The sequence below is a fragment of the Drosophila suzukii genome, chromosome X, assembly GCF_043229965.1.
Source record: "Drosophila suzukii chromosome X, CBGP_Dsuzu_IsoJpt1.0, whole genome shotgun sequence".
NCBI classification, from domain to species: Eukaryota; Metazoa; Arthropoda; class Insecta; order Diptera; family Drosophilidae; genus Drosophila; species Drosophila suzukii.
The window spans coordinates 16,436,995-16,464,505 of NC_092084.1; the positions used below are offsets into that span (position 1 = coordinate 16,436,995).

At 43.7% G+C, this 27,511-nt stretch overlaps 2 protein-coding genes across 5 annotated transcripts in view; one reads left to right on the forward strand and one right to left on the reverse strand.

The window, feature by feature from the left end:
- ec (ubiquitin specific peptidase echinus) overlaps positions 1-5,667 on the forward strand; it is a 54,939-nt gene extending 49,272 nt beyond the window's left edge. For all 3 annotated transcript variants that reach the window (XM_017086911.4, XM_017086912.4, XM_017086910.4), the window contains one exon: positions 70-5,667. In XM_017086911.4, the coding sequence (XP_016942400.2) occupies positions 70-4,608 (4,539 nt within the window). In that variant the 3' untranslated portion in view covers positions 4,609-5,667. The remainder of the gene's footprint in view (positions 1-69) is intronic.
- Positions 5,668-17,528: 11,861 nt separating this feature from the next.
- Positions 17,529-23,239, reverse strand: LOC108019194 (peptide transporter family 1). Of its 2 annotated transcripts, none has more exons than XM_017086968.4 (4): positions 22,835-23,239; positions 19,953-20,037; positions 19,660-19,888; positions 17,529-19,595 (listed from the first exon to the last, which is right to left on the reverse strand). In XM_017086968.4, exons 1-4 carry the CDS (start codon positions 22,895-22,897, stop codon positions 17,747-17,749), a joined length of 2,226 nt encoding a protein of 741 aa, XP_016942457.2. In that variant the 5' UTR covers positions 22,898-23,239; the 3' UTR covers positions 17,529-17,746. The 2 variants fall into 2 exon arrangements, with proteins under 2 accessions (XP_016942457.2, XP_065723599.2); XM_065867527.2 differs by lacking the exon at positions 22,835-23,239 and adding an exon at positions 21,254-21,326.
- Positions 23,240-27,511: the final 4,272 nt, after the last annotated feature.

The following is a 27,511-nucleotide window of genomic DNA, read 5'->3' on the forward strand; positions in this document are numbered from 1 at the left end:
ACCACTTTATGACCATATGATATATGGAAAGCCGTTACTAATAACTAATATGTTTCATTTCTAATATAGAACACCTGTGGCGCCAAGATTGGGATATGTAGAGCCCTGCTCAACCGACCGGATGTGGTGTCCATTGGCATCGTTTGGGACTCGGAGCGACCGGCAGCGGATCAGGTGCATGCCGTTTTGAAGGCGGTGGGCACCAGCCTGCGACTGGCCGACGTCTTCCACCAGGTCAGCGAACAGCGATGGGCCCAGCAGACCCAGCACGAGCTGGTGGGGATCGTCTCCTACTACGGCAAGCACTACACCACCTTCTTCTTCCACACCAAGCTCAAGGTGTGGGTGTACTTCGATGATGCGAATGTCAAGGAGGTGGGTCCCAGTTGGGAGGGCGTGGTGGACAAGTGCAGTCGAGGAAGGTACCAGCCACTGCTGCTCCTCTACGCGGTTCCCCAGCAGCCGGTGGTGGTCAATGGAAGCCTCAATGGCAATGGTGGTCTTACTAACCACTTGGATGTAGCCATGCCCGCGAGTGTTCCATCTGGTGGCGCCTCAGTGGTTCGCCGGGCAGTGACCCCCAGTCCGGAGAAGCCCAGTTTGGGCAACACCAGGAGGGCCATTACACCCACGCCCCTGAGAACCCCCACCAATGATTACCAGAACCTGAGTGTGATCCAAAAGAGCATCTTTCCGGGTTATCTAATGGCCACCGATGAAACGGATGCCTACATCAGTCGCAAAACGGTGGAGCATGTGCTGAGTGCCCAGTATCAGAATCTGAGTGTGATTCAGGACAAAATAGGAGGAGCAGGAGCAGGAGGAGCACCTGTTAATGGAGGACCACAGAATGCCGACAAGGATGGGGGCTTCCTCAGCAGGAAACCCATTGAGGCCGTGTTGAGTGCCCAGTTGGCCAGGAGGCAGCACCTGCAACTGCAACGCAGCCACAGTGCGGAATCCAGTTCCGGCCACGCCTCCTCCAACGGCAGTTCCCCGCCCAGCGATGGACTCACCATGCCGGAGCACCTGAATCAGCCGCGTCGTCGGGATTCGGGCAATTGGTCGGGGGATCGGAATAGCGCCAGTTCGGCCAGTTCTACCACGCTGGATAATCCCTATCTGTATATGGTGGCCAAGAGGGGCGTCGCAGCAGTCCCCCAGAGTCCCACGCGACATGGCCTGCCCTATGATCCCGGCTATGATTCCTTCTCGCTGAGCTCCACCGACTCGTATCCACCGAAGCATGCCCTGAATCCCCAGCTGGCCAAGATACCCGAGGCGGCCATGGGTTCCATGGTGCCGAATGGTGGTGTTGGTCATAACCATGGGCAGTTGGCTCTTTCCGGAGACTGCGAGAAGCTCTGCCACGAGGCGGACCAGCTGCTGGAGAAGTCGCGACTGGTGGAGGAGTCACATGATCTGGAGACGGCGCTGGTGCTCTGCAATGCGGCGGCTGGGAGGGCACGAGCCGCCATGGATGCCCCATACAGCAATCCGCACACCATGACCTTTGCCCGGATGAAGCACAACACTTGCGTGATGCGGGCCAGAAGTCTGCATCGCCGGATTCTCGTCGAGAAGGGGGCGGAAACGGAGGGCATGCCGGAGCTGAAGCACATGCGCGAGGGCAGCACCAGCAGTGTGAAGCACGTGCGCCAGAACAGCAAAGATCGCACGCTGGAGAAGGAGCAGCAGCTGCAGTTCCAGCAGATACAGCAAATCCAGCAGATACAGCACATCCAGCAGCAGATCCCGGCCAGCATCGAGATCTATGCCACTCTGCCCAAGCGGAAGAGTCCTCTGAAGACCCTGGCCTCCGCATCCGCCGCCTGCGATGACAATGCCATCGAGTACGAGCAGGAGAAGCAGGTGGCCACCAGTCCGGGGAAGCCGGAGCGGGAGAGCCGATCCCTGTTCGGACGCAAGGATAAGGACAAGGAGAAGGAGAAGCGGAGTCGCAGCGAGGATCGCAACAAGCTGACCCGCGAGTTCTCGCTCACCGAAACGCTGCTCGTCAATGCCAAGGACACGCTGAAGAAGCACAAGGAGGACAAGGACGAGAAGAAGGAGAAGGACAAGAGCGGCAAGAAGCAGCACAAGATCAGGCGGAAGCTGCTAATGGGTGGCCTCATCCGGCGGAAGAACCGTTCCATGCCCGATCTCACCGAGGCGGTGGACGATGTGGCGGCCAATGCCGGCATGATGACCCACCATCCCCATTATCCCGTTCAGGGTGGAGGCGGTACGACGACGGCGGCCGGCACCCTACTGGGCAGCTCCGTGGACGACAGTGGAGTGGGTCTGGGCAAGCACGGCCACGGCATGAGTGGCTACATCTCCGAGGGACACTTCGAATACCCGGGTTCCGGTTCGGGATCCCATTCGGGAGCGGGAAGCAATCCCAACCCGAATCTGGAGCGGAGCAAGCTAATGCGCAAGAGCTTCCACGGCAGCGGCAGACAGCTGACCATGGTGCCCAAGGTGGCGCCACCGCCGCCCATGCGAACCAGCTCCACTCTGACCCCCCAACAGCAGCAGCAGTTCCACCACGAGGCCAACCTGTCCAATCTGTCGGCCATGAGTTCGAACACCTCGATCAGCGAGGATTCCTGCCAGACGATCATCACTACCTGTGCCCAGGTTCACTCGGAGCAGAGTCCGCTGAAGGATCTGCAAATGCTGGCCGGCCAGGATGAGTTGCCCCTGCCGCCGCCGATGGAACTGCCCCCCTATCCGAGTCCACCGCACTCCGCCTGCCATTCGCGACAGGCTAGCGAGGATTTCCCGCCACCACCGCCACCGGAACTTGATCTGGAGCCCCTAAACCAGCAGTTGAGCCAACTGCAGGCCTTGGAGGCGGCCAGCAAGCACCAGCGCCAGCAGCTGGATTCCCTGGAGGGCACCACCAGCATCCTGGCCCAGCTGCAGCAGCGACAGCATCTGCTCAAGATAAGGAAGGAGCAGGCCACCCAGCCGGGATCCGCAGCAGATGCCACATGGTTGAAGGAGCTGCAGGCCAAACAGGCCAACGATCTGAGGGCCATGCAGCGCAAGCTGGAGGCCTCGTCGCCGTCGAGTGTCCGGGATTTAGCCCACCGCTTCGAGCAGACCTCCATCCGCTCCTATGCCTCGCAGGAGTTGCTCTCCCAGCCTACTCCAGGATGTCAGGGAGGCCAGGGCCAGCCGGCTGGACAGCTGCGCACCCAGATGAATGGGCTGCCCAGTGCCAAGTTGGATGTGGATGAGGTGGACTCGATGCCGGCACCGGTGAGGAACTCCCTGCCCGCCGCCCTCGCCGCTCACCAGCTGCTGCCCAAGCCCAAGTACGAGATGAGCCAATCCCAAATAGCCGAGGAGATTCGCGAGGTGGAGCTGCTCAACACGATGGTGCAGCAGACGCTAAACCAGAATGGAGGAACCATTGCACCGCCCAAGCGGGTGAAGAAGAAGAGTGTGTCCTTCTGCGACCAGGTGATCCTGGTGGCAACCGCTGGCAACGAGGAGGATGACGACTTCATACCCAATCCCATCCTGGAGCGGGTTTTGCGGACGGCCCAGCATCCCAACGAGAAGGTGACGGCCCAAATGATCCAGCAGCAGCAGCAGAATATGCTGAGATTGCAAACAGAGGCGCAGCCGCGACAGCAGTTGCAGCAGCAGCAGCAGCAACAGTTGCAACAACAGCAGCAACAGTTGCAGCAGCAATTGCAGCAGCAGCAGCAACCATCGCCTATGTTGGGCAGACCAGCGGCAGCCACTGCAGATATGCAGCGATATGTTCAGAGGATGCAACAGCAGCAGCAGCAGCAACAACAGCAGCAGCAGCAGCAGCAGCAGCAACATCAGGAGCTGCTACGCCAGCAGCAGCAACATCGCACTAGCATGAGCGGCATAGCCAGCCAGCAGCACTTGCAGCAAATGGATGCACAGTACACCACCATGCCGCGTCCCTTGCATCATCCTCAGCTGGGAAGCTACTCGGTGCACCTGCAGAAGCACCAGCAACTGCAGCAGCAACAGCAACAGATGCAGCAGCAACAGCAACAGCAGCAGCAACAGCAACAGCAGGCTCCCCAGCAACTCAGCTTGGGCTACTTCAGCAATGGCAATGTGGCTGCCTCCGAGCAAGTGCCTCTGCCCTCGCCTTACCAGCGAGTACCCCTGCCACATGGTTACCAGCCCGCGCCGGCAGCAGCAGCAGGACCCTACTACCCACTGCCCAATGCCCAGCAGTTGCAGCAACTGCAACAGCAGCAGCAACAGCTGATGGCCAAGCCCGTTCAGAAGAAAGTAAGCTTTGAGCCGGGCACCAAAGGTGAGGCCGATTGCCTGCCGCCACCACCACCACCGCCGCAAAAGAATGGATTGCCCGAGGCGGGACCAGGATCAGGATCTGGAGCACCAGGATCCGGAGCAGCGGCAGCGGGGGCCAACTCCTCGGCCGCCATCACCGCCATACCCACCCGCGTCTACAACAATGCCATCGTGAAGGCCTCGGCCAAGGCCGTCGAGTGCAACTTGTGCCGCAAGCGGCATGTGATCGCCCCGGCGGTATATTGCACCAACTGCGAGTACTACCTGCAGATGCTGAACCAGCGCAGATGATGATGATTCGATTCGATTCGATCCCCGATCATCCACCATCTCTAGTGCAACTTTCTAGCCGTACATGGAACCCGTTAATCTCAAGCAATGCAATGCTGCCACGTCGCCAATAAGGATCCGCCAAGGATGTACATAGCATGGTTACAAATACGTAGGACTTAGGATGTTAGATGAAGCTGCCAGGCGTATCGATCGAAGGACTCGAGGACTCAAGGATCGGGCGGAACGCAGAAACGGAGGGGGAACACAGTCCTTCTATGGTTCTACATGAGAAGTTCCCGCTGTGACACACAACCCACCCACCAATGCCACCACCACCACCTCCACCCATCACCACCCACATCAATGTCAATGTCCCCAAGCACACGCACACAAGCATATTGTACACGCCCATCCACACCTACACATATACTTGCCCAGGACCTGAACCGGTTGTAAACGATGCAGCTGTTGAACGAAGCTGCTGCACCGTGTACAACCTGCTCAAGGCCGCACGTCGCCCCATTGGACATCGATCGCTTGACTAAATGCATTCCCAGATACTAAAACACCCGAAGCCTGGCCAGCCCTTCCATCAGTCGCATAAGTGTTTTTTTTCCACAACGAATTTTAAATACATTTTTTACCTAAGCTTACTAAATACGATTTATTTTTTGTGTGTGTGACGCCAGCAGTTTGAAACTCAGTCGCTGAGCTTCCTTGTGCGTGCTGTTGTCCAACGACACTCGCATTTTCATTTTTTTTACATATTTTTTTTATAATTTGTAATTCTTAGATTAAGCACACATTTTTTTGTAATTTTCGTACTTAACTAGGCTATAGAACATGTAAGCATACTCTTTGTGTCTTGTGCATTTAAACGATTCCGTGTATTTATAGTGTTACTTTTACTTTTACAATTTATACATTATTATATAAAGATTATATATTTTTATAATGATTTTTAAAAGAAGATTTCTCTTTGCAGCATACGAGAAGCGAGAAAAGAGATGTCAAGCATCCACAAGAATGGTAAAGAATTATTTTTTCTAAATAAATAAATAAAAAAACAAAAAGTTACGTGTTTTTACTTTTGTGGTTAAATTATTGGTACGACAATAGCAAGGGCTAGTTAGACCCCATACTTGAAGAGTAAACGGGTATATTGTTTTCGTCGGACAGTATGCAACAGGTGGGAGGTAGCGTTTCCGACCCTAAAAAGCCGCCCTGTAGCAAGCTGCTTAAAACAGCCGGTCTATTAGCTCTACGCGTTGATTTGACTAAACTACGATTGAAAAACCACGAAGAAATGAGCATTTTTGACCAAAATCTGAGTCCCAAAAAAAAGCCATGTAAATGGGTCAAAATATAAATATTCCTTAAAGTGATGGGGATCGATAGCATTTGTAGCAAGCTGCTCAAAACAGTCGGTCTTTTAGCTGTACGCCTTGATTTGACTAAACTACGACTGAAAAACCACGATAAAATGAGCATTTTTGACCAAAATCGGAGTCCCAAAAAAAACCGATGTACCCCCTTATAAAAAATGCGAAAATGGGTCAAAAAATAAATATTCCTTAAAGTGATGGGAATCGATAGCATTTGTAGCAAGCTACTCAAAACAGTCGGTCTTTTAGCTGTACGCCTTGATTTGATTAAACTACGACCGAAAAACCACGAAAAAATGAGCATTTTTGACCAAAATCTGAGTCCCAAAAAAAATCGATGTACCCCCTCATAAAAAATGCGAAAATGGGTCAAAAAATAAATATTCCTTAAAGTGATGGGGATCGATAGAATATTTAGCAAGCTGCTCAAAACAGTCGGTCTTTTAGCTGTACGCCTTAATTTGGTAGAAATACGATGGAAAAACCGAAAAAAAATATCGCATTTTTGACAAAAATCTGAATCTTGTATTTTTGACAAAAATTTGATCCCTTTTTTTCGCCATAAAAATTCCGTTTTTTGGCTGCCATAACAAAAGTATAAGTCAGAATCAGGAATGTCATACCTCGTCGAGCGCGTCGTTTAATTTCCAATACATTGGCATTCAAAGCTAGAAAATTTTGTTTTTTGCCATTTTTCGCAAAAAAAAAGTGATGTAACCCCTGAACTGAAAAACGGCTTAAAATAAACGTATTTTTCGTAAAAAAAATGAAGGGCTTCGTAACATTTTTTCAGTCAAAGTACTGAATTTGTGACTCTCAGACACCAGGCAAACATAAAACTTAGCAAGTGACAGCTGGTTGCTAAAGGTAAACTTAAATAACTGTTAATTTTCAAGATGGCGGCCCTTTCCATATTTCCCCACCCCCTTTTGACCAATAGGAATCTTTCTCCATTGGAAACAACCGTTAGTTGAGAGCTACGCACAGACTAGAGATGAGCAACCGTGGCCGTGTCATGATCTTGTCACGAGTTTGTCACGAGCCTGTCACGATATGCACGAAATAACTTTTAAGTCCTATGTATTTGCTTAGGCCATGACAAAGGGGAACAGTCACGAGGGAATCTCTAATGAAGGTCAGATTAAACTAATCAGCTGATCGAATTTCCACCTGCTAAACGTTTATGTTCGCCTGGTGTTTGAAACTAAGAAATCTACCAAGTTTCATCTGCCAGAAGACAATTTGTCGTCCCAGACACCAGGCAAACAGAAAACTTAGCAAGTGACAGCTGGTTGCTAAGGGCAAACTTAAATAACTGTTAATTTTCAAGATGGCGGCCCTTTCCATATTTCCCCACCCCCTTTTGACCAATAGGAATCTTTCTCCATTGGAAACAACCGTTAGTTGAGAGCTACGCACAGACTAGAGATGAGCAACCGTGGCCGTGTCATGATCTTGTCACGAGTTTGTCACGAGCCTGACACGATATGCACGAAATAACTGTTAAGTCCTATGTATTTGCTTAGGCCGTGAAAAAGGGGAACAGTCACGAGGGCATCTCTAACGAAGGTCAGATTAAACTAATCAGCTGACCGAATTTCCACCTGCTAAACGTTTATGTTCGCCTGGTGTTTAAAATTAAGAAATCTACCAAGTTTCATCTGCCAGAAGACAGCTGTCGTCCCAGACACCAGGCGAACAGAAAACTTAGCAAGTGACAGCTGGTAACATTAAGTCAACTTATATTTTTCAAAATGGCTGCCCTTACCATATTTCCTCTCCCTCCACCAACCAATACAAATCACTCTCCTTAAAAACAACTGTTAATTGAGAACCAAGAGCAGACTGGAGATGAGCAGCCATGGCCGTATCACGTGCTTTTCACGAGTTTGTCACGAGCTTGTCACGATATGCAAGAAGTAATTGTTAAGTCCTATGTACTTGCTTACGCCGTGACAAAGGGAAACAGTCACGAAGGCATCTCTAATGAAGGTCAGATTAAACTAATCAGCTGATCGATTCTCCACCTGCAAAAACGTAAAAATAAATTTTCCTAAAAATGATGAGGATCGTTAGCATATTTAGCAAGCTGCTCAAAACAGTCGGTCTTTAGCTGTACGCCTTGATTTGGCAGAAATACGATGGAAAAACCACGAAAAAATTAGCATTTTTGACAAAAATTTGAGTCCCAAAAAAAACCGATGCATCCCCTTATACAAAATCCGAAAATGGGTCAAAAAATAAATATTCCTTAAAGTGATGGGAATCGATAGCATTTGTAGCAAGCTGCTCAAAACAGTCGGTCTTTTAGCTGTACGCCTTGATTTGACTAAACTGCGACTGAAAAACCACGAAAAAATGAGCATTTTTGACCAAAATCGGAGTCCCAAAAAAAACCGATGTACCCCCTTATAAAAAATGCGAAAATGGGTCAAGAAATAAATATTCCTTAAAGTGATGGGAATCGATAGCATTTGTAGCAAGCTGCTCAAAACAGTCGGTCTTTTAGCTGTACGCCTTGATTTGACTAAACTACGACTGAAAAACCACGAAAAAATGAGCATTTTTGACCAAAATCTGAGTCCCAAAAAAAACCGATGCACCCCCTTATAGAAAATCCGAAAATGGGTCAAAAAATAAATATTCCTTAAAGTGATGGGAATCGATAGCATTTGTAGCAAGCTGCTCAAAACAGTCGGTCTTTTAGCTGTACGCCTTGATTTGACTAAACTACGACTGAAAAACCACGAAAAAATGAGCATTTTTGACCAAAATCTGAGTCCCAAAAAAAATCGATGCACCCCCTCATAAAAAATGCGAAAATGGCTCAAAAAATAAATATTCCTTAAAGTGATGGGAATCGATAGCATTTGTAGCAAGCTGCTCAAAACAGTCGGTCTTTTAGCTGTACGCCTTGATTTGATTAAACTACGACTGAAAAACCACGAAAAAATTAGCATTTTTGACCAAAATCTGAGTCCCAAAAAAAACCGATGCACCCCCTTATAAAAATTTGAAAATGGGTAAAAAACTAAAAATTTCTAAAAGTGATGGGAGTCGATAGCATTTGTAGCAAGCTGCTCAAAACAGTCGGTCTTTTAGCTGTACGCCTTGATTTGACTAAACTACGACTGAAAAACCACGATAAAATGAGCATTTTTGACCAAAATCAGAGTCCCAAAAAAAACCGATGTACCCCCTTATAAAAAATGCGAAAATGGCTCAAAATATAAATATTCCTTAAAGTGATGGGAATCGATAGCATTTGTACCAAGCTGCTCAAAACAGTCGGTCTTTTAGCTGTACGCCTTGATTTGACTAAACTGCGACTGAAAAACCACGATAAAATGAGCATTTTTGACCAAAATCGGAGTCCCAAAAAAACCGATGTACCACCTTATAAAAAATGCGAAAATGGGTCAAAAAATAAATATTCCTTAAAGTGATGGGGATCGATAGCATTTGTAGCAGCTGCTCAAAACAGTCGGTCTTTTAGCTGTACGCCTTGATTTGACTAAACTACGACTGAAAAACCACGAAAAAATTAGCATTTTTGTCCAAAATCTGAGTCCCAAAAAAAACCGATGCACCCCCTTATAAAAAATCCGAAAATGGCTAAAAAATAAATATTCCTTAAAGTGATGGGAATCGATAGCATTTGTAGCAAGCTGCTCAAAACAGTCGGTCTTTTAGCTGTACGCCTTGATTTGACTAAACTACGACTGAAAAACCACGAAAAAAGTAGCATTTTTGACCAAAATCTCAGTCCCAAAAAAACCGATGCACCCCCTTATACAAAATCCGAAAATGGGTCAAAAAATAAATATTCCTTAAAGTGATGGGAATCGATAGCATTTGTAGCAAGCTGCTCAAAACAGTCGGTCTTTTAGCTGTACGCCTTGATTTGACTAAACTACGACTGAAAAACCACGAAAAAATGAGCATTTTTGACCAAAATCTGAGTCCCAAAAAAAACCGATGCACCCCCTTATAGAAAATCCGAAAATGGGTAAAAAAATAAATATTCCTTTAAGTGATGGGGATCGATAGCATTTGTAGCAAGCTGCTCAAAACAGTCGGTCTTTTAGCTGTACGCCTTGATTTGACTAAACTACGACTGAAAAACCACGAAAAAATGAGCATTTTCGACCAAAATCGGAGTCCCAAAAAAAACCGATGTACCCCCTTATAAAAAATGCGAAAATGGTTAAAAAAATAAATATTCCTTAAAGTGATGGGAATTGATAGCATTCGTAGCAAGCTGCTCAAAACAGTCGGTCTTTTAGCTGTACGCCTTGATTTGAATAAACTACGACTGAAAAACCACGAAAAAATGAGCATTTTTGACCAAAATCGGAGTCCCAGAAAAAACCGATGTACCCCCTCAGAAAAAATGCGAAAATGGGTCAAAAAATAAATATTCCTTAAAGTGATGGGGATCGATAGCATTTGTAGCAAGCTGCTCAAAACAGTCGGTCTTTTAGCTGTACGCCTTGATTTGACTAAACTACGACTGAAAAACCACGAAAAAATGAGCATTTTTGACCAAAATCTGAGTCCCAAAAAAAACCGATGCACCCCCTTATAGAAAATCCGAAAATGGGTCAAAAAATAAATATTCCTTAAAGTGATGGGAATCGATAGCATTTGTAGCAAGCTGCTCAAAACAGTCGGTCTTTTAGCTGTACGCCTTGATTTGACTAAACTACGACTGAAAAACCACGAAAAAATGAGCATTTTTGGCCAAAATTGGAGTCCCAAAAAAAACCGATGTACCCCCTTATAAAAAATGCGAAAATGGGTCAAAAAATAAATATTCCTGAAAGTGATGGGGATCGATAGCATTTGTAGCAAGCTGCTCAAAACAGTCGGTCTTTTAGCTGTACGCCTTGATTTGACTAATCTACGACTGAAAAACCACGAAAAAATGAGCATTTTTGACCAAAATTGGAGTCCCAAAAAAAACCGATGTACCCCCTTATAAAAAATGCGAAAATGGGTCAAAAAATAAATATTCCTTAAAGTGATGGGGATCGATAGCATTTGTAGCAAGCTGCTCAAAACAGTCGGTCTTTTAGCTGTACGCCTTGATTTGACTAAACTACGACTGAAAAACCACGAAAAAATGAGCATTTTTGACCAAAATCTGAGTCCCAAAAAAAACCGATGCACCCCCTTATAGAAAATCCGAAAATGGGTCAAAAAATAAATATTCCTTAAAGTGATGGGAATCGATAGCATTTGTAGCAAGCTGCTCAAAACAGTCGGTCTTTTAGCTGTACGCCTTGATTTGACTAAACTACGACTGAAAAACCACGAAAAAATGAGCATTTTTGGCCAAAATTGGAGTCCCAAAAAAAACCGATGCACCCCCTTATAAAAAATGCGAAAATGGGTCAAAAAATAAATATTCCTTAAAGTGATGGGAATCGATAGCATTTGTAGCAAGCTGCTCAAAACAGTCGGTCTTTTAGCTGTACGCCTTGATTTGACTAAACTACGACTGAAAAACCACGAAAAAATGAGCATTTTTGACGAAAATCTGAGTCCCAAAAAAAACCGATGTACCCCCTTACAAAAAGTCCGAAAATGGTTCAAAAAATAAATATTCCTTAAAGTGATGGGAATCGATAGCAATTGTAACAAGCTGCTCAAAACAGTCGGTCTTTTATCTGTACTGGCTGAACTATTATAAAAACAAATATTAAATGTTGGGTTTGAGTCTACGATAAGAAAAGCACAAGGTTTTTGTCCCTGGGTTAACTCATAGGATGGTGTCTTGGCTATCTGTTGGGTAGTATGCGGCTTTAATTGCCTACTCTTAGGCGCAGTCATCATTGTAGTGAAGTTTGACAGTCATTTTATATCACTCCGAAAAGTGGGGAATATCAGTGAAAACATTAGTCGAAACAGGAAACAGAAAACTGGAAACACTATCCGCTAGAGCTGCGCCATCGATAGTTTTAAAATTTCATGGCGTAAACATCGATACTATTGCTCTTAACAAAACATAAGGGGAAATTCACAAAAAATAATTATTTCCCCATCCAAATTAATTATTGATATGTATGCAATTATGCGATATTTACAACTAAAAGCTGAGTAGCAGGATGATAATCTCATTACCTACAATCCACTTTCTCTTTGAACGGTTTTGCCGTTCCGAAAATGTCCCAGTTAGTCGGCCATACAAAATAAACTTACCTTTCTCTGTGATACTTTCCCTATGGTTTTTTATTTCAACCATAAATTGTTTTTTATTCACTACGAAAACGTATACAAACCAATGCCACCAAAAAACTTAAAAATGTTTAAAATTGTTGATTTTAAGCTAAATTTACATAAGTAATTTAACCGAAAACGGGTTGTTTTGTGTGGGATTTGGGTAAATAACTAGTATGTTCTCCCATTTTGATACGTTTTGAGCGTTATTGATACTATTGTATTTTCGATTTCTAAATCATTGCATTGTTTGCATTATACGTTTCTTAGTTTTCAAAACATATTCGCACTATTTCAGTTCCCAATGCTGCCTTAGTGCATATAGATTTAGTTCAATTCAATTGAGATAGCTCTTTGCATTAGTAGACGAAACATATTCGTTTGCTATGTTTTCAATCTGTTAGGTTTCAGAAACTGATTATCTTTACTTGACAACATTTGTTGAGTTTGGTACAATTCGAATCAGATGATTTCTTATGTAATCAATAATTAATTACAGTTTAAACTCGTTTACATTAATTTAATTCACTTCAATTGAGATAGCACTTAGCAATCAGTAGCCATAAAATGTTATTGTGCTATCTTTTTAAACATCGTCCATATTTTCACACAAGTACATACATTAGCAAAACAACGAGGTTTCACAAACTGAACAGTTTACTTAACAAAACACTTTGAGTTTGGTATACTTCGTAAAAGATACTACCCATTTGATATTGGCTAGTTCCATTAAATCCATTTCAATTTCTTCATATTTTGTACATTTGTTGACGTTGATACTTTTGTGAATTGCATCTTGTGTTTTCCATATTATTCATGTTCAATTTATTTCCTTTTTCGATCAGAATGTCGAAATCCATGTGCAACCAGCACATATTTCTCCCAGCCCCAGTAAAAGACAGTTGTTGTTTCGCTCAATAAATAAATAAATATCTCATTTAATTTGGCAGCTCAAAAAAGTTGTAATCTTTCACTTGAATCCCGAGCCGATTCTCAAAGAAATCCACACAAGATTCAGATTGCAGTGCTCCGCAGAATAAACATAATTTGTTTCTTTGTGAACCGGCTCAGGCGTATAACGGTTCCATTACACTCTTTTTTTTTTGGGCACTTTTTGGTGAAGATTCGTATAACGTTTCCACACATTTTTCATTTAACTTGCATTTTCTTTTTTTTTTGTGTTTATTTCATTTATCATACATCTTTTCTGAACTGCGTAGAACGTTGACCAGCAAGTTTTCATATTTTTTTTCTTGTTTTTTTTTCTTAATCTATTGTTAGTAAATGTGTTTTAGCTTTTTTTTTCTTTTTATCTTTTTTTTAAATCTTTTTTTGAACCGTGATCAAAGCGTTTGCTTTCAAAACCGTTCATTCGATTCTTTCTGCGCAGTTCATATATATTTTCTTTGTTCCTGTTTCGGAAAACGATTCAAAACCGCGCTTTTTGACGCGTTCACCGAAACAAGAACTGATATTAGATGATCGTTGTGTTTGGTGATTTGGGATTAAAATGGGTTTCGGAGTTATGTGAAAGCACGGGGCATGCACAGCTAGTACAGGATGGATTGGGACTTTAAGAACTGAAGTTACTGGGGTAAAACACACAAAAAATGAAACAATGGGGAAACTGGTAGTACTATTGACGAGATTTTAGTTGGGATAGAGCAGGGAAGCTGAAAAAAGAAGAGGTTAGTTTCTCGAACAGACAAAACAAACAGAATCTCCTCCAGGGCGGATCTGAAAGTTGGTACAATGGGGTTAGTAATATCTTCTCTTGTGTTTGGCGGAGCTTCTTGGCTGTGGCCTCAGTGGAGGAAGGACTGGATTTCATAGGCTCTATTTAAACCTGCTTGCATATCAAGTTCAAGAGAAAGCAACAGCTTAGACAGTATTCCCTAAACTGCGGGACATTCGCATACAAAAGGTTCAACTAACCAGAAATTAAGGAATATGCACAATGTTTCAGCTCAAGCAAGTCACCAACGGAATGAAGATGACTTTCGAATGGAAACTCAAGTTCAAGAATTAGACAGTGATTGTGTTTTGGAAATTTTTTGAAAAGCTTCTGGAAATCGCCTTGAATAAGGGCAATGTAAATGAAAAATCAATTGAAAACTTTGGCTCCGCGAGGCTCCAAGTTTCGTCTCTGTTCAAAACTCATCTGAAAAAACACAGCATAGAAATAGGTTAATAATCAAGGCCAATAGAATAATAGCTTTTGCTTTATTCCCCGGTGGAAACGCTTTGCTGGTGCCCAGTAGTAGGAATTTTTGTAAACAAGCTTTGCCCTAAGTTTAGCGAATATTTTTGGTCTTTAGCAAATCAACTGCAGGTCGAACGATTGACCAGCACCTAATTCGCTTTTTTTAATATTTTTTTTAGTATCTTTTGCTCACGAAGCGCACGATTTTATAATGCATTTTATGAGCATTTTTGTTTTCTTTTTTCGCTTAACTTCTGACCAGCTTGTATAGCATTTCCGTATTTGTTTCTTTTTTAACTTGTTTATTTTTTTTGTTATAGGTTTTTTATACAGGCTTTTCCTGGCCTGTCTCCTCTAGTTGGGCACCTACTCAACGCTTTCCAAGGATCGAAGACAAAAACTCACCTCCTGGCAGTTAATTTAAGGGCTTTTTCAGCTAATAAACTGATTAATTGGCTGCAAGCAATGTTTTGGTTAGTAGAAAACCAAAGTAAAACATTAAAGCAAAAGCAAAATACCCCGTTGGGGCGATTTCTAGGCATTTGTTAGGTGACTTAACATTGGAATAGTTAAACTAGACTGATTCTTGAGTTGTAATTTATTGATTGTGGCTGTGGTGATGAGTCGTTTTGTGGTCTAGCTTGAGTTTCAAAACAGTGCTGGGTTATAAGATAAGATATAAGAAGTTATAATGTCCCTTAGTCAGTGGGAATCCATTTGGGCCTTCTCGCTTACTTTAAGAACCTATGCAGAGGCAGTTTCTTCTGGGCGTAGCTTCATGGCTTTTTCGATCTAACTGAAGGGCGGCATGGCGTCTAATTCTACAGGTCCCTACATCTAACACCCCAGTTCGAAACTTCCCTCAAAACTTTGATGGTTCCTAGGGCAGTGATAACTCTAAAGTTAAACAAATACAAGCCATCAAATAAAGGACGATTTTCAGACCCTACAATATCGCTCTTTATGGACCAGAAATGGATTTTGATGGACTGTGAAGTGGGTGAACGTTACGATGACACTTTATAAAGCTTTTAAGAGCGCATAGCTCTGCTTTTTATAAGTTTTGGGTGGGTTTATAAAGCTGCCTGGGCAGTTTTCGATTATTGGTTGGTTTATACCGATTCTACACTCCTGGCTGGGTAATTCTACCAGATTTGGCTGGTCTCTTCAGGGCGGAGCGCTATTCGTGAGTGCGGTTTGTGCTTTGTGCTCGCCGAGGGATGCCCGTGGTTTATGCGCATCTTTCGACGCGTTGTTTAGTGTTTATGGGGATTATATTGCTTCACCGCTCTCTTTCGGGCCCTGCAATCCGCCCTATGGCCGTCTCGCTCAGCCGCTTGCGATGCAAACGCCTGGCCAGCGCGATAGAGAGAGAGATGGAGAGAGGGAGCCGTCTCTCCTTGTCTACAGTGTTGTCGTCTCACTCGCATCCGCGTACCGTCACTTGCGACCAATAGAGGTATGCGTACGCGTCTTCTCGGAACACAAGTGGCGCCAAGCGAATGCTCTGGGGATTTTCTAGGTTCTTTGCTCTTTCGCTCCGGTCAGACTTTTCCATCGCAAGCGTTTTCGTTTCATTTCTTCCAAGGGGAGTGATTCTCCTCCTCGTTTTGGGTGGGCCATAGGGTCTATGTAGGACTGCAGGGTTGGGTTTATATGGGCTCCTCCACTCAGCTCGCCGCCGCGCAAGGTGCACCACTCGTACCGCAGACGCTCTTTAAGGCAGCCGCATCTTCTCGATGCCTCGAAGACGCCACCCGGAAGAATTGCAGCTCAGGCGGTGAATCTCTTACTTTTGAGAATATCTTTTTCGTACTTCATAGCTTAATGATTCAATGAGGCGATTACTGGACTTGAAGCTGCGTTACTGGTCACCGATATTGAGGGAGAAGTGGTGCGATTTTTAAGTTGGGGCTGGGGAGGCCCAGAAGTTGCCACTGCCGATGGAACACATCTCGGTCCTGTTGCGTTGTGTCTGCAAAAGGTCACTTTCTAAGCTGATTTCACCTTAAAAAAACGTGTCACTTTAAAAAAAATTTAAAAAAAAAGTACACTTTAGAACTCTTTCGGGGAGAGTTTCTTACGAGAAGTTTCCACTAGGCCATGCCGCCGACGACTGATGATCGATGAAGCGGCGGTGGCAAGAATGTAGCCTCGGTTTCCTCGAGCTCTCGTTCCCGTTCTCGCCTACCTGAGTCCAGTCCAACCCCTATAAGCCATTTGGGTTCGGTTCCCAGGGGTTATATTTCCATTGTTCATAGTCCTCAAGACTACGGTCTGTTTTTCGAAATGCAGCAGCTGCAGGCCAGTTTTTCTCGTATGTGCCTGCGTTTGCATAAATGGCTTCCTTACGCCTACTTCTTGGAAAATTTGTGCAGTGCTGGCAATGCCTTTCCATAAATTTTCTTTTCCACGCCGCAATTTGTTTGATGAAATAGCCCGAATTATGCAATTTAACCGATTACACGAGGTGGAACCACGTTTTTACTAACTAGCTAGCTGGGTTTTAGGTTTTTAGTCATTTTTTTCTTTTCTGCATATACATGTTTAACGGAAAGGCCCTCTAACTACAACTTCTCTTCGGTGACTACGCACATTGAATGCTGTCGGTGAAAAAACGACGGCCATTGGGGCTGCCCAATTGTCTAAAAAGGGGACGCCTACTCATTTTAACTACGCCCCTGCCTTCCAATATCAGCAGACTTTTCGGGAATGGTGCCCTGGTCTACACCTAAAATTACTTACAATGGTTTAATTTTTAACTTACAAACACAACTGAAAACTAATTTAACTATTTAACTTTAATCGATCACTTTTCAATTCACTTTTCATTTTCAACTTGAAAGATACATAGATGTTCTATCAGATACAGCGCACTACAGATACAGGCCACCACTGTATCTTTTTCCAGCGAGGTGGCAGCGCCGGACAAATGCAGTTACTCTACATTGAAAATAACAGGGGCTGGTTAACAGCAAATGTTAAACACAGTTCAAATTCAAACTGTAACTGTAGTTAACAGACGGAAAATCGTATCTGAAAAGTTCAACAATATCGTAAAGGTTTTTTTTGGATAATTTCTAATAACCAATCCCGTCAATTCAAATACTCAATATTCAAACACCAAGTATAATAAAACGTATAAAATGTATTTACAAAACAATGGGGTAAAAAAATTGCATACACACAACACTCGTTTAAAACGAACGTATTTACAGCCGACTATGAATATAAATGCGCACAAATAAAATAAATACAAGAGTTTACTACTACTAAATGCGAGTGCGGGCGACGAAAGTGAGGGAATATGGTTTATGATATTCATTTCGATTCGTAACTATGGATCTCAGGCCTCCGAGAAATCGTTATCGTAGGCGTGATTGCGATATGCCCCATAGCCCGGATCCGCCTCCATGCCGCCGGCTCTTCGCTGGGGATGCTCGATTGCAGCTGCCCGGGGCTTCGACTGCATAACATCCTTAATCACCGGATCGTCGTCCTCCTCGTGGTCCTCGGACTGATCCTTGTACTGGTAGCTGCGGGCCAGCCACAGGAAGATGAGCATGTCCACCAGCATGAGGGTGGCGAAAAGGGCGAACTCCCCGGACTGGGAGCTGGTGAACTTGAACTCGGCAATCACCACCACGATCATGTTGCCAATGGCCACCGAGAGCAGCCAGCAGGCCTGCAGCACACTCTTCATGCTCGGTGGCGACTGGGAGTAGGAGAACTCCAATCCCGTCACCGAGAACATCACCTCGGCCGCCGTCATCACAACGATTTGGGGCAGCTGCCACAGAATGGACACGGCACTGGGGGGCAGCACCTCGACCAGATTGTATTGGTAGCCATCGCGGGAGCTTCCCGCCACCAGGAGGCTGTAGAGTCCTCCGCCCTTGGCCTCGAAGCTGGCCACCTTTTGGCCATTGATGTTAACCTGCGAGAAGCCAGCTACAATCCTGTACAGCTGCGACGCATTTCGATTGTCCAAAGAGATGGGGGTCTCTGGAGTTCCAGCTGACCCGGTGGAGAGCAGGACAGGTCCCTCGCCCTCGGGTGTATTCAGCAAGGCCCTCACCGAGGAGCGACCACTGTCAACGGCGGCCATTTCCAGTCCATCGGCAAACTCCACGAGCTTGTCCTGGGCCAGGAAGTAGCCCACTGACTTGCCCGGCTGCAAACGCAACTTCCCAGTGATGGCAGGACAATCTCCGGAGGCAGGTTGAGCCTTAAATGCGTACGTCTTGGTCTTGGGCAAACGGACCGTCAGATCCTGCCACATGCCCAGCGGTTCTATATGCTGTGGGGAGCCCATCATCCTAGCCACTTCACTTGAAATTTCATAGCGACAGGGCATGCCATTGTATATCCGCAGGTGGGCCACATCCGGTTCAGTGGGCGTGGCTCCGTAGGCAGCCTGCTCCATCTTCATCTCGAGACCAGCGGACAGGAAGAATCCCAGGGCAGCCAGGAGCAGGCCGATGGTAAGCTTTTGCAGGGGCCTCCTGATGCCGCAGCGCCGCAGAATGGGGTATATAATGTAGTCGAAGAGCGGCAGGAATCCCAGGATGAGCAGTGGGTTGACCACCTGCATCTGATCGGGCTTGATCTGGAAGCCGAGAACCATTCCGTCCATCCTGGTGGCTTGGAAGGTCCAGCGCGAACCCTGCTGATCGAAGAGGGCCCAGAAGACGGGGAAGGGCAGAAAGAGGCGCAGAATCCTGCCCAAGCACTTGGTCTCCCGCACCATTCGGGCACCCACCGTCGGCTTGGCATAGTCCAGGAAGCTCTCCATCGGCTCAGAGTGTCTCCGCTTCTGCCAGCCCTTGAAGGCATCCGCAATGCAGCGCGAAACCCCGAAGATCATGTTGCCCGCTGGCGGTTGACACCTGTACAAACGCTTGCCGGCCATAAAGATCAACACCGAGATGATCATCAGGATGGCGGGCACACCAAAGGCCAGCGAGAAACAGTCCTGATCCCCAAAACAATGGACATCGGCCCTCAGGATCGGGGTAAATGTGGTCGAGATCAGGGAGCCCGCGTTGATGGCAAAGTAGAAGAGCGAGAAGAACTTGGCCAACTGGAGACTCTGTGCGGGCAGCGAGAATTGATCTCCGCCAAAGGCAGAAACGCAGGGCTTGATACCACCAGTTCCGATAGCAATTAGCAAGAGTCCCACAACGGTCACCGCTCTGAAAGGGATTAAATAAGGTATGATATCATAACTATACTACATAATCAATCCCATATACTAACTTGGTTGGCATCCCTGTAAGTGGAACGGCGCCAAAGGACACCACCATGGCTCCCAAACTGTAGACCAACGATAGATATAATATAGTCTTGTATTTTCCCAGCCAGCCATCGGCTATCAGAGCTCCGATCAGGGGAAAGATATAGACCAGCATGGTAAAGGTGTGGAAAAGCACCGTGGCGGTCTCCTCATTGTAGCCCAGCTTGTTTGTGAGATACAACACCAGAATGGCTGGAAAATAAAAGATTTATAAGATGGGTTACGACCAGATATCCCTCCCCAAACATTTACTCACTTCGCATTCCATAATAGTTGAACCTCTCACAGAACTCATTGCTGATGATGAAGGCCACCGACTTGGGATACGGAATGGTGGGAGACTATAAGAAAAAAGAACCAGCGTCATTAAAACTATCGCGATCTAATTGCCTGTACTCGCACATATTTCCTTTATCAGATCCCAACCCTATCTCTGCCTTTCTTTATCGATGCCCCACCATTGAGAATATGTCGTTTCACGGACTGACTTTGCAAATTTCAGACCCTAGCACGTCGGTAGTAACTCATACAACGCCCAAAGTCAAAAAGATATTTTTGAGTTTTAAGTGCATATTGAATTTCATAGACATTCCATCGTCTCGAGTGAAAAAGGCAGTCAAAACTTTCTACCCACCGCCAGTTAACTTTGTTTCAATGGTCAAAAATGCTTTGTGTCAACTTCTGTGGGTTCTTCGACGAAGGAGATCTTTATAAATTAACTCTTTTATGAAGGGTCTTTTAAAGCTTGTAACTCTTAATCTGTTTATAATAGTCTCGAAATTATGAGTGACTTTTAGAAGTGACTGAGAAAAACGTTCTTTTGATGTATTATTAAGTACTGCAAAAATGTTATAGGTTTTTATATTGTTGTACTATGGGATTTTTTATATGGAAAGAATAGTACCACTTTGTTGCCACAATGGAACTAGGTAGCTTAGTGAATAGGATAATATTAGCTGGGAAACTATTTAAAAGAAACTGTACACACAGTAAAATTAAAAAAAATTTAATGAGGTAGTAAAAATTGATAATTTATAAAGTTACACCCATCTGTTGTATTGATTATTTAATTTACGTATTTTATTTTTAAGAGTGTATGCGAATTAAATAGAGGAAAATGACTAATTCTACGGGGGAACTTTTATACGATCTCGGTTTAGGGACTCTTTTAGAATGTAATGATGAAATCTAGGGTATTTCTTAGTTCGAATAGCTCCTATCATTTGATTTTGTCTAAGCTTATTCTTATGGTAATGTCGCTTTTGTCGTCACTTCGTCTCGTTTTCATTTTGGCTTTCGTTTATGTTGCGTTTATTTTGTTTTGCCTGGCGTTTTAGTTTATAGTTTTCTGTTTTTTGTTTTGATTTGCAGCGTCTCTTGGCCAAGGTGAGCAACGGAATGCAAACGGGTTTTCTCCGGCCAAAGCTTGCCAGCATTGGCAGTACCAGGCTGACTCCATCTGTCAGTGGGTAAGTGATCCATTGATGATTGAGAATTCTACGCACACCACGGCCTAGGCCAACTGCCTCTTCTCTCCTCGCTCTTCGGAAGACTCACCGTTGCTGATTTGCAATTCTCCGGGCCCACAACTGCATTGCCGACAAATGCCATAACTGGCTTTATGTAACGCTCGATTCACTCGGGGGGTTTTAATTTTGGCTCTGACTATAGTTTGACTTCGGCTTAAATCTGGCCAGCTACACTTTACACCCCACTTTATTTGGATCTTGGGATCTTGAGCTGTCGTCTATTGAAGACAACGTTCGGTATCGAACTAAGAATTCTCCGGCGCTGGCTCCGAGCTTTAAAGTTCGATTTGCCACCCGTCTTCTCGCCCTTTCTCCCGCCCGTGCCACGCCTCCCTCGCGACAGTAACAGTTGTTAAACGTAGGCAAATAAATTAACAAACAATATAAAATCGCCGGAGAGGGGGAAAGGGTTGGAATCGAGAGGAACTTGTAGGGTTTTGAGGGGTTCGAGCAGAAGATGGTGGGATCAAAGCTACAGCTGATTGTCTCAGAGGTGTCTAGGAGGTTATCGTCGGGAATTCTGATCACAATGCTCGGGAATTCTGATCACAATGCTCGGGGTAAATGAATTCGCGTGCCTAACAGAAAAGTTGGTCACTATCGACCATTCCCTTTTACATTAGGGGTATATTGGAAACTCAAGCAAGGGTTTATTTAACAACTTTTATCAAAGTGGTCATATTAGGTTAGTAATTTTAATTATTTGGTACAACTGAATAACTTTAATGGTGGGTTTCATCCGACAAATTAAATATATTCAAAATGGTATATCAATTATTAAAATAAGCCACATTATGTAGAAACGCTAGCGTTATGGTTGACAGATAACCAGATACTATTGAACCCATGGTACTCTTATTAAAGTTGTTGTTTCTTAAAAGGGTATTCATTGGTCCACCCTTCTGTGGAACTCAAAACTCTTCGATTCTTGTTTTGATTCTGACACTGGCAATTAATTAAATCAATTTGCGGGCAATAAAAGGATCTTGATTTGGTTTGAGTTTTGTTTGACACACATTTCTCGATCACTGGGGGCGTTCAAGGTCGACTGCGCTGCTATTGCGATCAATAGCCTTGGGGACAGAAGAAACTAAAAAAAATGGAGAAGAGCGAAGTGGGAAGAAAGAGGCAGCCGAAGAAAAGTCATTGGAACTTGGCGAGTTCGCAGCTTCTTTTTCTTATTTTCTTTTTCTCGGCCGACCAATGCAAGTACACTAATGTGTGTGCCTTTGTGTGCACTGTACTTTCTCAATTGACAACTGAAAGTGATAAGTAGCTGTTCTCCGCTCTCTACTCTACGCACACCGAAAGAAAAATGGGTACGATATGGTGGTAAGTTAAGAGATCATAAATACTAATATCAAAATAACAAATCAATCAAGCAGTAAAATTTAATACAGTTTATTAAGATGCAAAAAATTAAATTGATTTGGTAGGGAAGGTACTTGAACACACTCTTCTAATATTCCATTATATTTGGATTCTTAATGCCCTTTTCTTCCTGTACATTTTTTCGTTCCCCTTTCCTTGAAAGATTTCTTGTGCCTGCCCTTATTGGGGCATTCCGTTTACCGCTCGTTAACAGCCCTAACCCTTCTTGACCACTTACCGTAATTTGGGGAGCGGGCTCCTCTTTTTTTCCGTTTTTACCGTTAGTTATTTCCTTTGCCATTTTGGCATTGGCTTGGCTTTAGCTTTGGTTACCTTTTAATTGCTCTTTAATGAGTTTCGCACAAAAGTCGCCGAATCGCTGGGCACTTTGGAATTTTATCGAAGTACCCCCGAAAAATCGGAGAAACGGTAACCACAACGAGAGACAGCAAAACACACGCACACGATTTGACAAAAAGGTTTTTGCACTGATTTTGGCTTGCCAAGAAAAAAAAGATGTTAAACAAAAGTACAAAAAACAGGTGAAAACAGGGGACTTCGGTGGGGAGGTGGGTGTGCAGGTGATCACCACGTTGACGCCATAAAACGATCGTCGTCGCTGGCCGACGATAAATGATGCTCTGTCCATTTGCAAGCTGCGCTTTTAAACTTGAGTCGCAGTCGCGGTCGGCAGCGCAGTCGAGAGGCGAACAGAAAAAAAGCACACACACAAACCGAGCAAGAACAAAAATCAAATTAATTTTTTAGATAAACAGGTGGTTGTGGTGGAAAGGGGAGCGGGCGGGGCAGGGGGAGGTGATGGTGGAGGAGAGCAAGAACTAACAAAGCTTTAAGCTGCGCTCTCCACACTCAAAAAAATGTAATTTACAATGGCTTACATACCAAAAAGCTTTAGAGTTGCCAAAAAAAGGTTAAGACCTAAGGTATGATAACTTGTAACATTGTACTAAGTGGCATACTTAAAAAATAAAAAGAAATACATTAAAAACATGTTTATAATTAAAACTGTGTTTTATAATGTTCTTAAAAATCTCATAAGCACAATTATTCTGAAATACAAATACAAATAAAGTTAACTTAAATTAAAATACCATTTGCAAGAAATATTTATTGTATGGATGAAAAACATAGGTCTTTATGTGGAGATCATATACAACTTTTCTGACAAATATTGAATTTAATTCTTTTTTTTAATACTAGATATAACTAGTTTTCATTTTCTGTGTAGCTCCAACCCTCTTTCTCTCTCTTATTTCAGAGATCATTGCAGCTGCAGCGTCGTTCTTCATTTTATTATTATAGGGGTGTTCCCACCTCCTCTTCTCTTTCATGGAAAGCTTTTTACAGTCAAGTTCAATGCTGTTGAATGACGACTCTTTGAATTAGTGGATACCCCACGGATTAGTATTATCGCTAGGAGTCCCATAATTGGACGGGAAACAGATGTATTTGTACTTTTGTTGAACCCAAGTTTTTTCAGTAGGCTTGCAGAGAATGTATCCTTATCTTTGGAAACAATATACCCTGAGTATGTTACCTTATCATTGAGTAGGATTTACCAGAAGAATGTTATTTGCAGCACATATCCAAGTATTGTTTATGAAGGTGGTTTTGCTTTCATTTCTAATGAAAATGTTTTTATTGGATGTTTCTTGGAATGTGTTCTTATTTAACTTGCTTTATCTTTATTTTGCCGATATCTTGGTAACATATCTTGTGGCAACTACACTATCTGCACTATCTTGTGAATATCTTTCAGACGAAGCTAATAAACTGATAACTTCGGATTGATCTTATCTTTTTCGATCCTATTCTTTCTAACTATCGGACCCCTGGCCGTGCAGAACGGTCGAGTGCCAAGTGCCTGTTATCTGTGTTTGTTTTCTTTACGGCTTTGAGTAATTTGTGGGACTTTCCCAGGCCACCATAAATCTATCCAGTTGTAAAGATTTATGATCCGCATTAGCAATTGTTTCGCTTTGAGATTACTGAGGTTTTTCACGAGAATAGAGGCCTAGCGCCGTGGTATATCACTAAGTTGGGCGGTTGCGAAAGTATTTATGTACACAAATGTGTCAAAAAACATCAATTTCCTACTGAATTTCAGACTCACCTCCTCTAAATCGAAAGCCTCGTATGAACTATAGTGCACGTGCTGAGACCGATCTTCCCTCTTTCGAGTGCGGGTAAAGCGCCGTACTGTTAGAATTTACAGATGTTATATTGTATGGAATGGAATTTATAAACCTACTTCGACTGAATTTAGATCCGGCTATTAGGCGACTCAGATCGGAGCTGGAGCTGCAGAGCGAGCTGGAACTGCCGTAAATCTCGGGATCCCGCTGCCTGTAGTACATATTTCAACTAAAGTTCGGATTTTTGACAGCTCAGACTAAGGAAATGGGTACAAATGTTTGAGAGCATGTGCTTGGTATCTATACTATAAGTTGCTTGGAAACTGTTATGGCGGTTTTTTTTATCTGAAAGGTTGGCAAAAATAATAACTAACGAGAATTTTTATCTTTTTTTTACTCCATAGAATGTTAAGTTAAACATAAACGTAACAAAAAAGGCATCGCCATGTCTTTGCTTCTGTCAAATGGATTTAATTTTTTTTTTTTTAATAAATCCTATATAAATGGTATAATATCGTGATAAAAATATGAAATCGTTTTGAAACCATAAAGAAAATCTCAATACGTTTCACATAGAATCACTCATAGGTGAGTTAACTCTAATATGAATTAAATTAAATTATTGCATGATAAATCGATTATTTTAGAGATTGTTTTTTAGCCAAACTCAGTAAATAATCGCGAAAAAATCAACTCAGCAAGTTCACGTGAAAGGATTATATCGGTGTGCAATTGCAATCAATTGAGCAAACACTCGACCAGTTATCAGCATCGATATCGGGGTCCGGACCTCGACTTGGGATTCACAAGTGCCCTTATCTGCGAACATCTTGAGACACTGGCCTAAGAAACCGATCGATCGAGTATCTTCGATGGAGTATCTGCCTATCTGAGGCAAGGACATCGGTTAGCAATATCTTGTTTCGCCTGGCATTTATAGCCCCGGTTACTTAATCGGCGCAAAGTGCGATTTGGCAAGCTCGTGCTTGGGTGTGCGATTAGCCCACCGATTAAATATGTAGGTTTCGATCTAATCGAAAAGACCCTATCGCCACCTGGCCAGCAGGTTGATAAGGTCTTAACTGTAAGACCCAGGATCAGCGAAGAGTTTCTTCACCCAGATTCCCAGTTTTCATAAATGGTATGGTATCTAATAGCTAGCTGGGGGTACAAGTACCCCTACGGATCTCTATGTTTGTCAACACGCAACCCGATCGATCGACACACAGACACCTAACGTCTTGATGGCTTTAATTAAGTGTTACTCAATCGATCGCATAGCTCGCATTATAAAGACTAGACACCATGCAATCTCGAGCCAAGTGACAATCGTAAAATCGAAAGCAAGAAGCAAAACAAAAAGTTCACTTGTCGCACAGTCAGGGCCCCTCGTTGAGCAATAATGGTTAAAAATAACAATAACAATATCGGCTATAGGCTATGGGCTATCGGGAAACGGCAGATTGGCTATGGCCAATAGATGTTTATACTTGTTTCTGGGCATGGCTATAATGATAGGCGGCCATAAATACTATTCGCAGCTATCGACGCAGCGATTAAGCTCATAAAACAAAAACGCCACAAGTTTTGCGACCACCTCCGATTAGATGCCAATCAATGGCGGTGACACAAAGAGGGTTAAAACTATAGGGGCTTTATTTCGGAACTTCCATTTCGTGGTGATGCAGGAATTGCACTTGGCGGGGGAACTCGTCGATCAGTCTTTACCCTCTACGAAATAAATTATGCTGCTAGATCAAGATCTTAGACTCCAAAATAATTTTGCAATTAACAAAAAAACTCTATATACTATACACTATACACTATAGACCTTTTAAACCTCTAATCCATATTCAGGTTTAATTTAAGAAGTAATATGTGAACTTTTAAGATTTCTCTAATTCATCTACTTTTACACGTTTAAAATTATTATTTAGTTTTAATTAATGGCTTTCTAATAGTTCATTTTCCCATGCTTTAATTAAAAGGGTTTATTAAAATTTATTGTAGTGCTTCCAAAATAATGCCAATCATCTGGGTCTTAAGGTTTGTTGTTTACACTCTAAAAAGTGTGAAAAAGGAAAGTCATTTAGTTCGGTATATGCCAGTCATAACTATTAAAGACTGGACGCAGTGCTTCAGTAATAATTGGAGTACTTTTAATTTCTTGAAAATTAAATGGTTAATTAGTAACTTGTTGATCAATATTTTAGGCTAATCAGTAATCGGTTTGGTTTTTTAGGTACAATCTATAATAATGAAGGTGATTGCTGTCCGACGTTGTGACGTTGTGGATCCCCAAATTTGACTTTTTCACTTTCAAAACTCCCCTGACCCACATTATCTTTTCTATTTAGCAGTACTATCAGCCCATAGACGTAGTAGCTTCTTGAATTATTATCTTAAGACTATATATAGTAGACGACTTTCCGATTCATGACTTATGGTGGGTGAGGGTGGGGAGCTCCCATCCCACAGATCTGCAAGTAATGCCCGGAGATAACCGATAGGTCGTTGAAAATATTTAGTTAATGACTGGGCGCAATCCGCACCAAACTAGAGGCTTATGACAGACAGGGCGTGGCAGGTGCGATAAACGCAGCCCTCAAACGCAGTTTGTGATGGACGATGATCTGGAATTGACAGGTGGAGTTAAGGGGTGGCCGAAAGAAGGGGTTTATTTCGATGGGTAGTGGGTCATAAATAATCAACGTGAGAGCCACTGCGACTTCATTCACTGTGGGTAAGCGAACACCGGG

Bases quoted from the DNA above. Each gene is read 5' to 3' on its own strand.
- LOC108019194 (XM_017086968.4), bottom strand. From the start codon at position 22,897: ATGGCAAAGGAAATAACTAACGGTAAAAACGGAAAAAAAGAGGAGCCC. The intron at 20,038-22,834 runs GTAAGTGGTCAA...TTTTTCTTATAG, and splicing joins AGCCCGCTCCCCAAATTACG to TCTCCCACCATTCCGTATCC. The intron at 19,596-19,659 runs GTTAGTATATGG...AATCCCTTTCAG, and splicing joins CTTACAGGGATGCCAACCAA to AGCGGTGACCGTTGTGGGAC.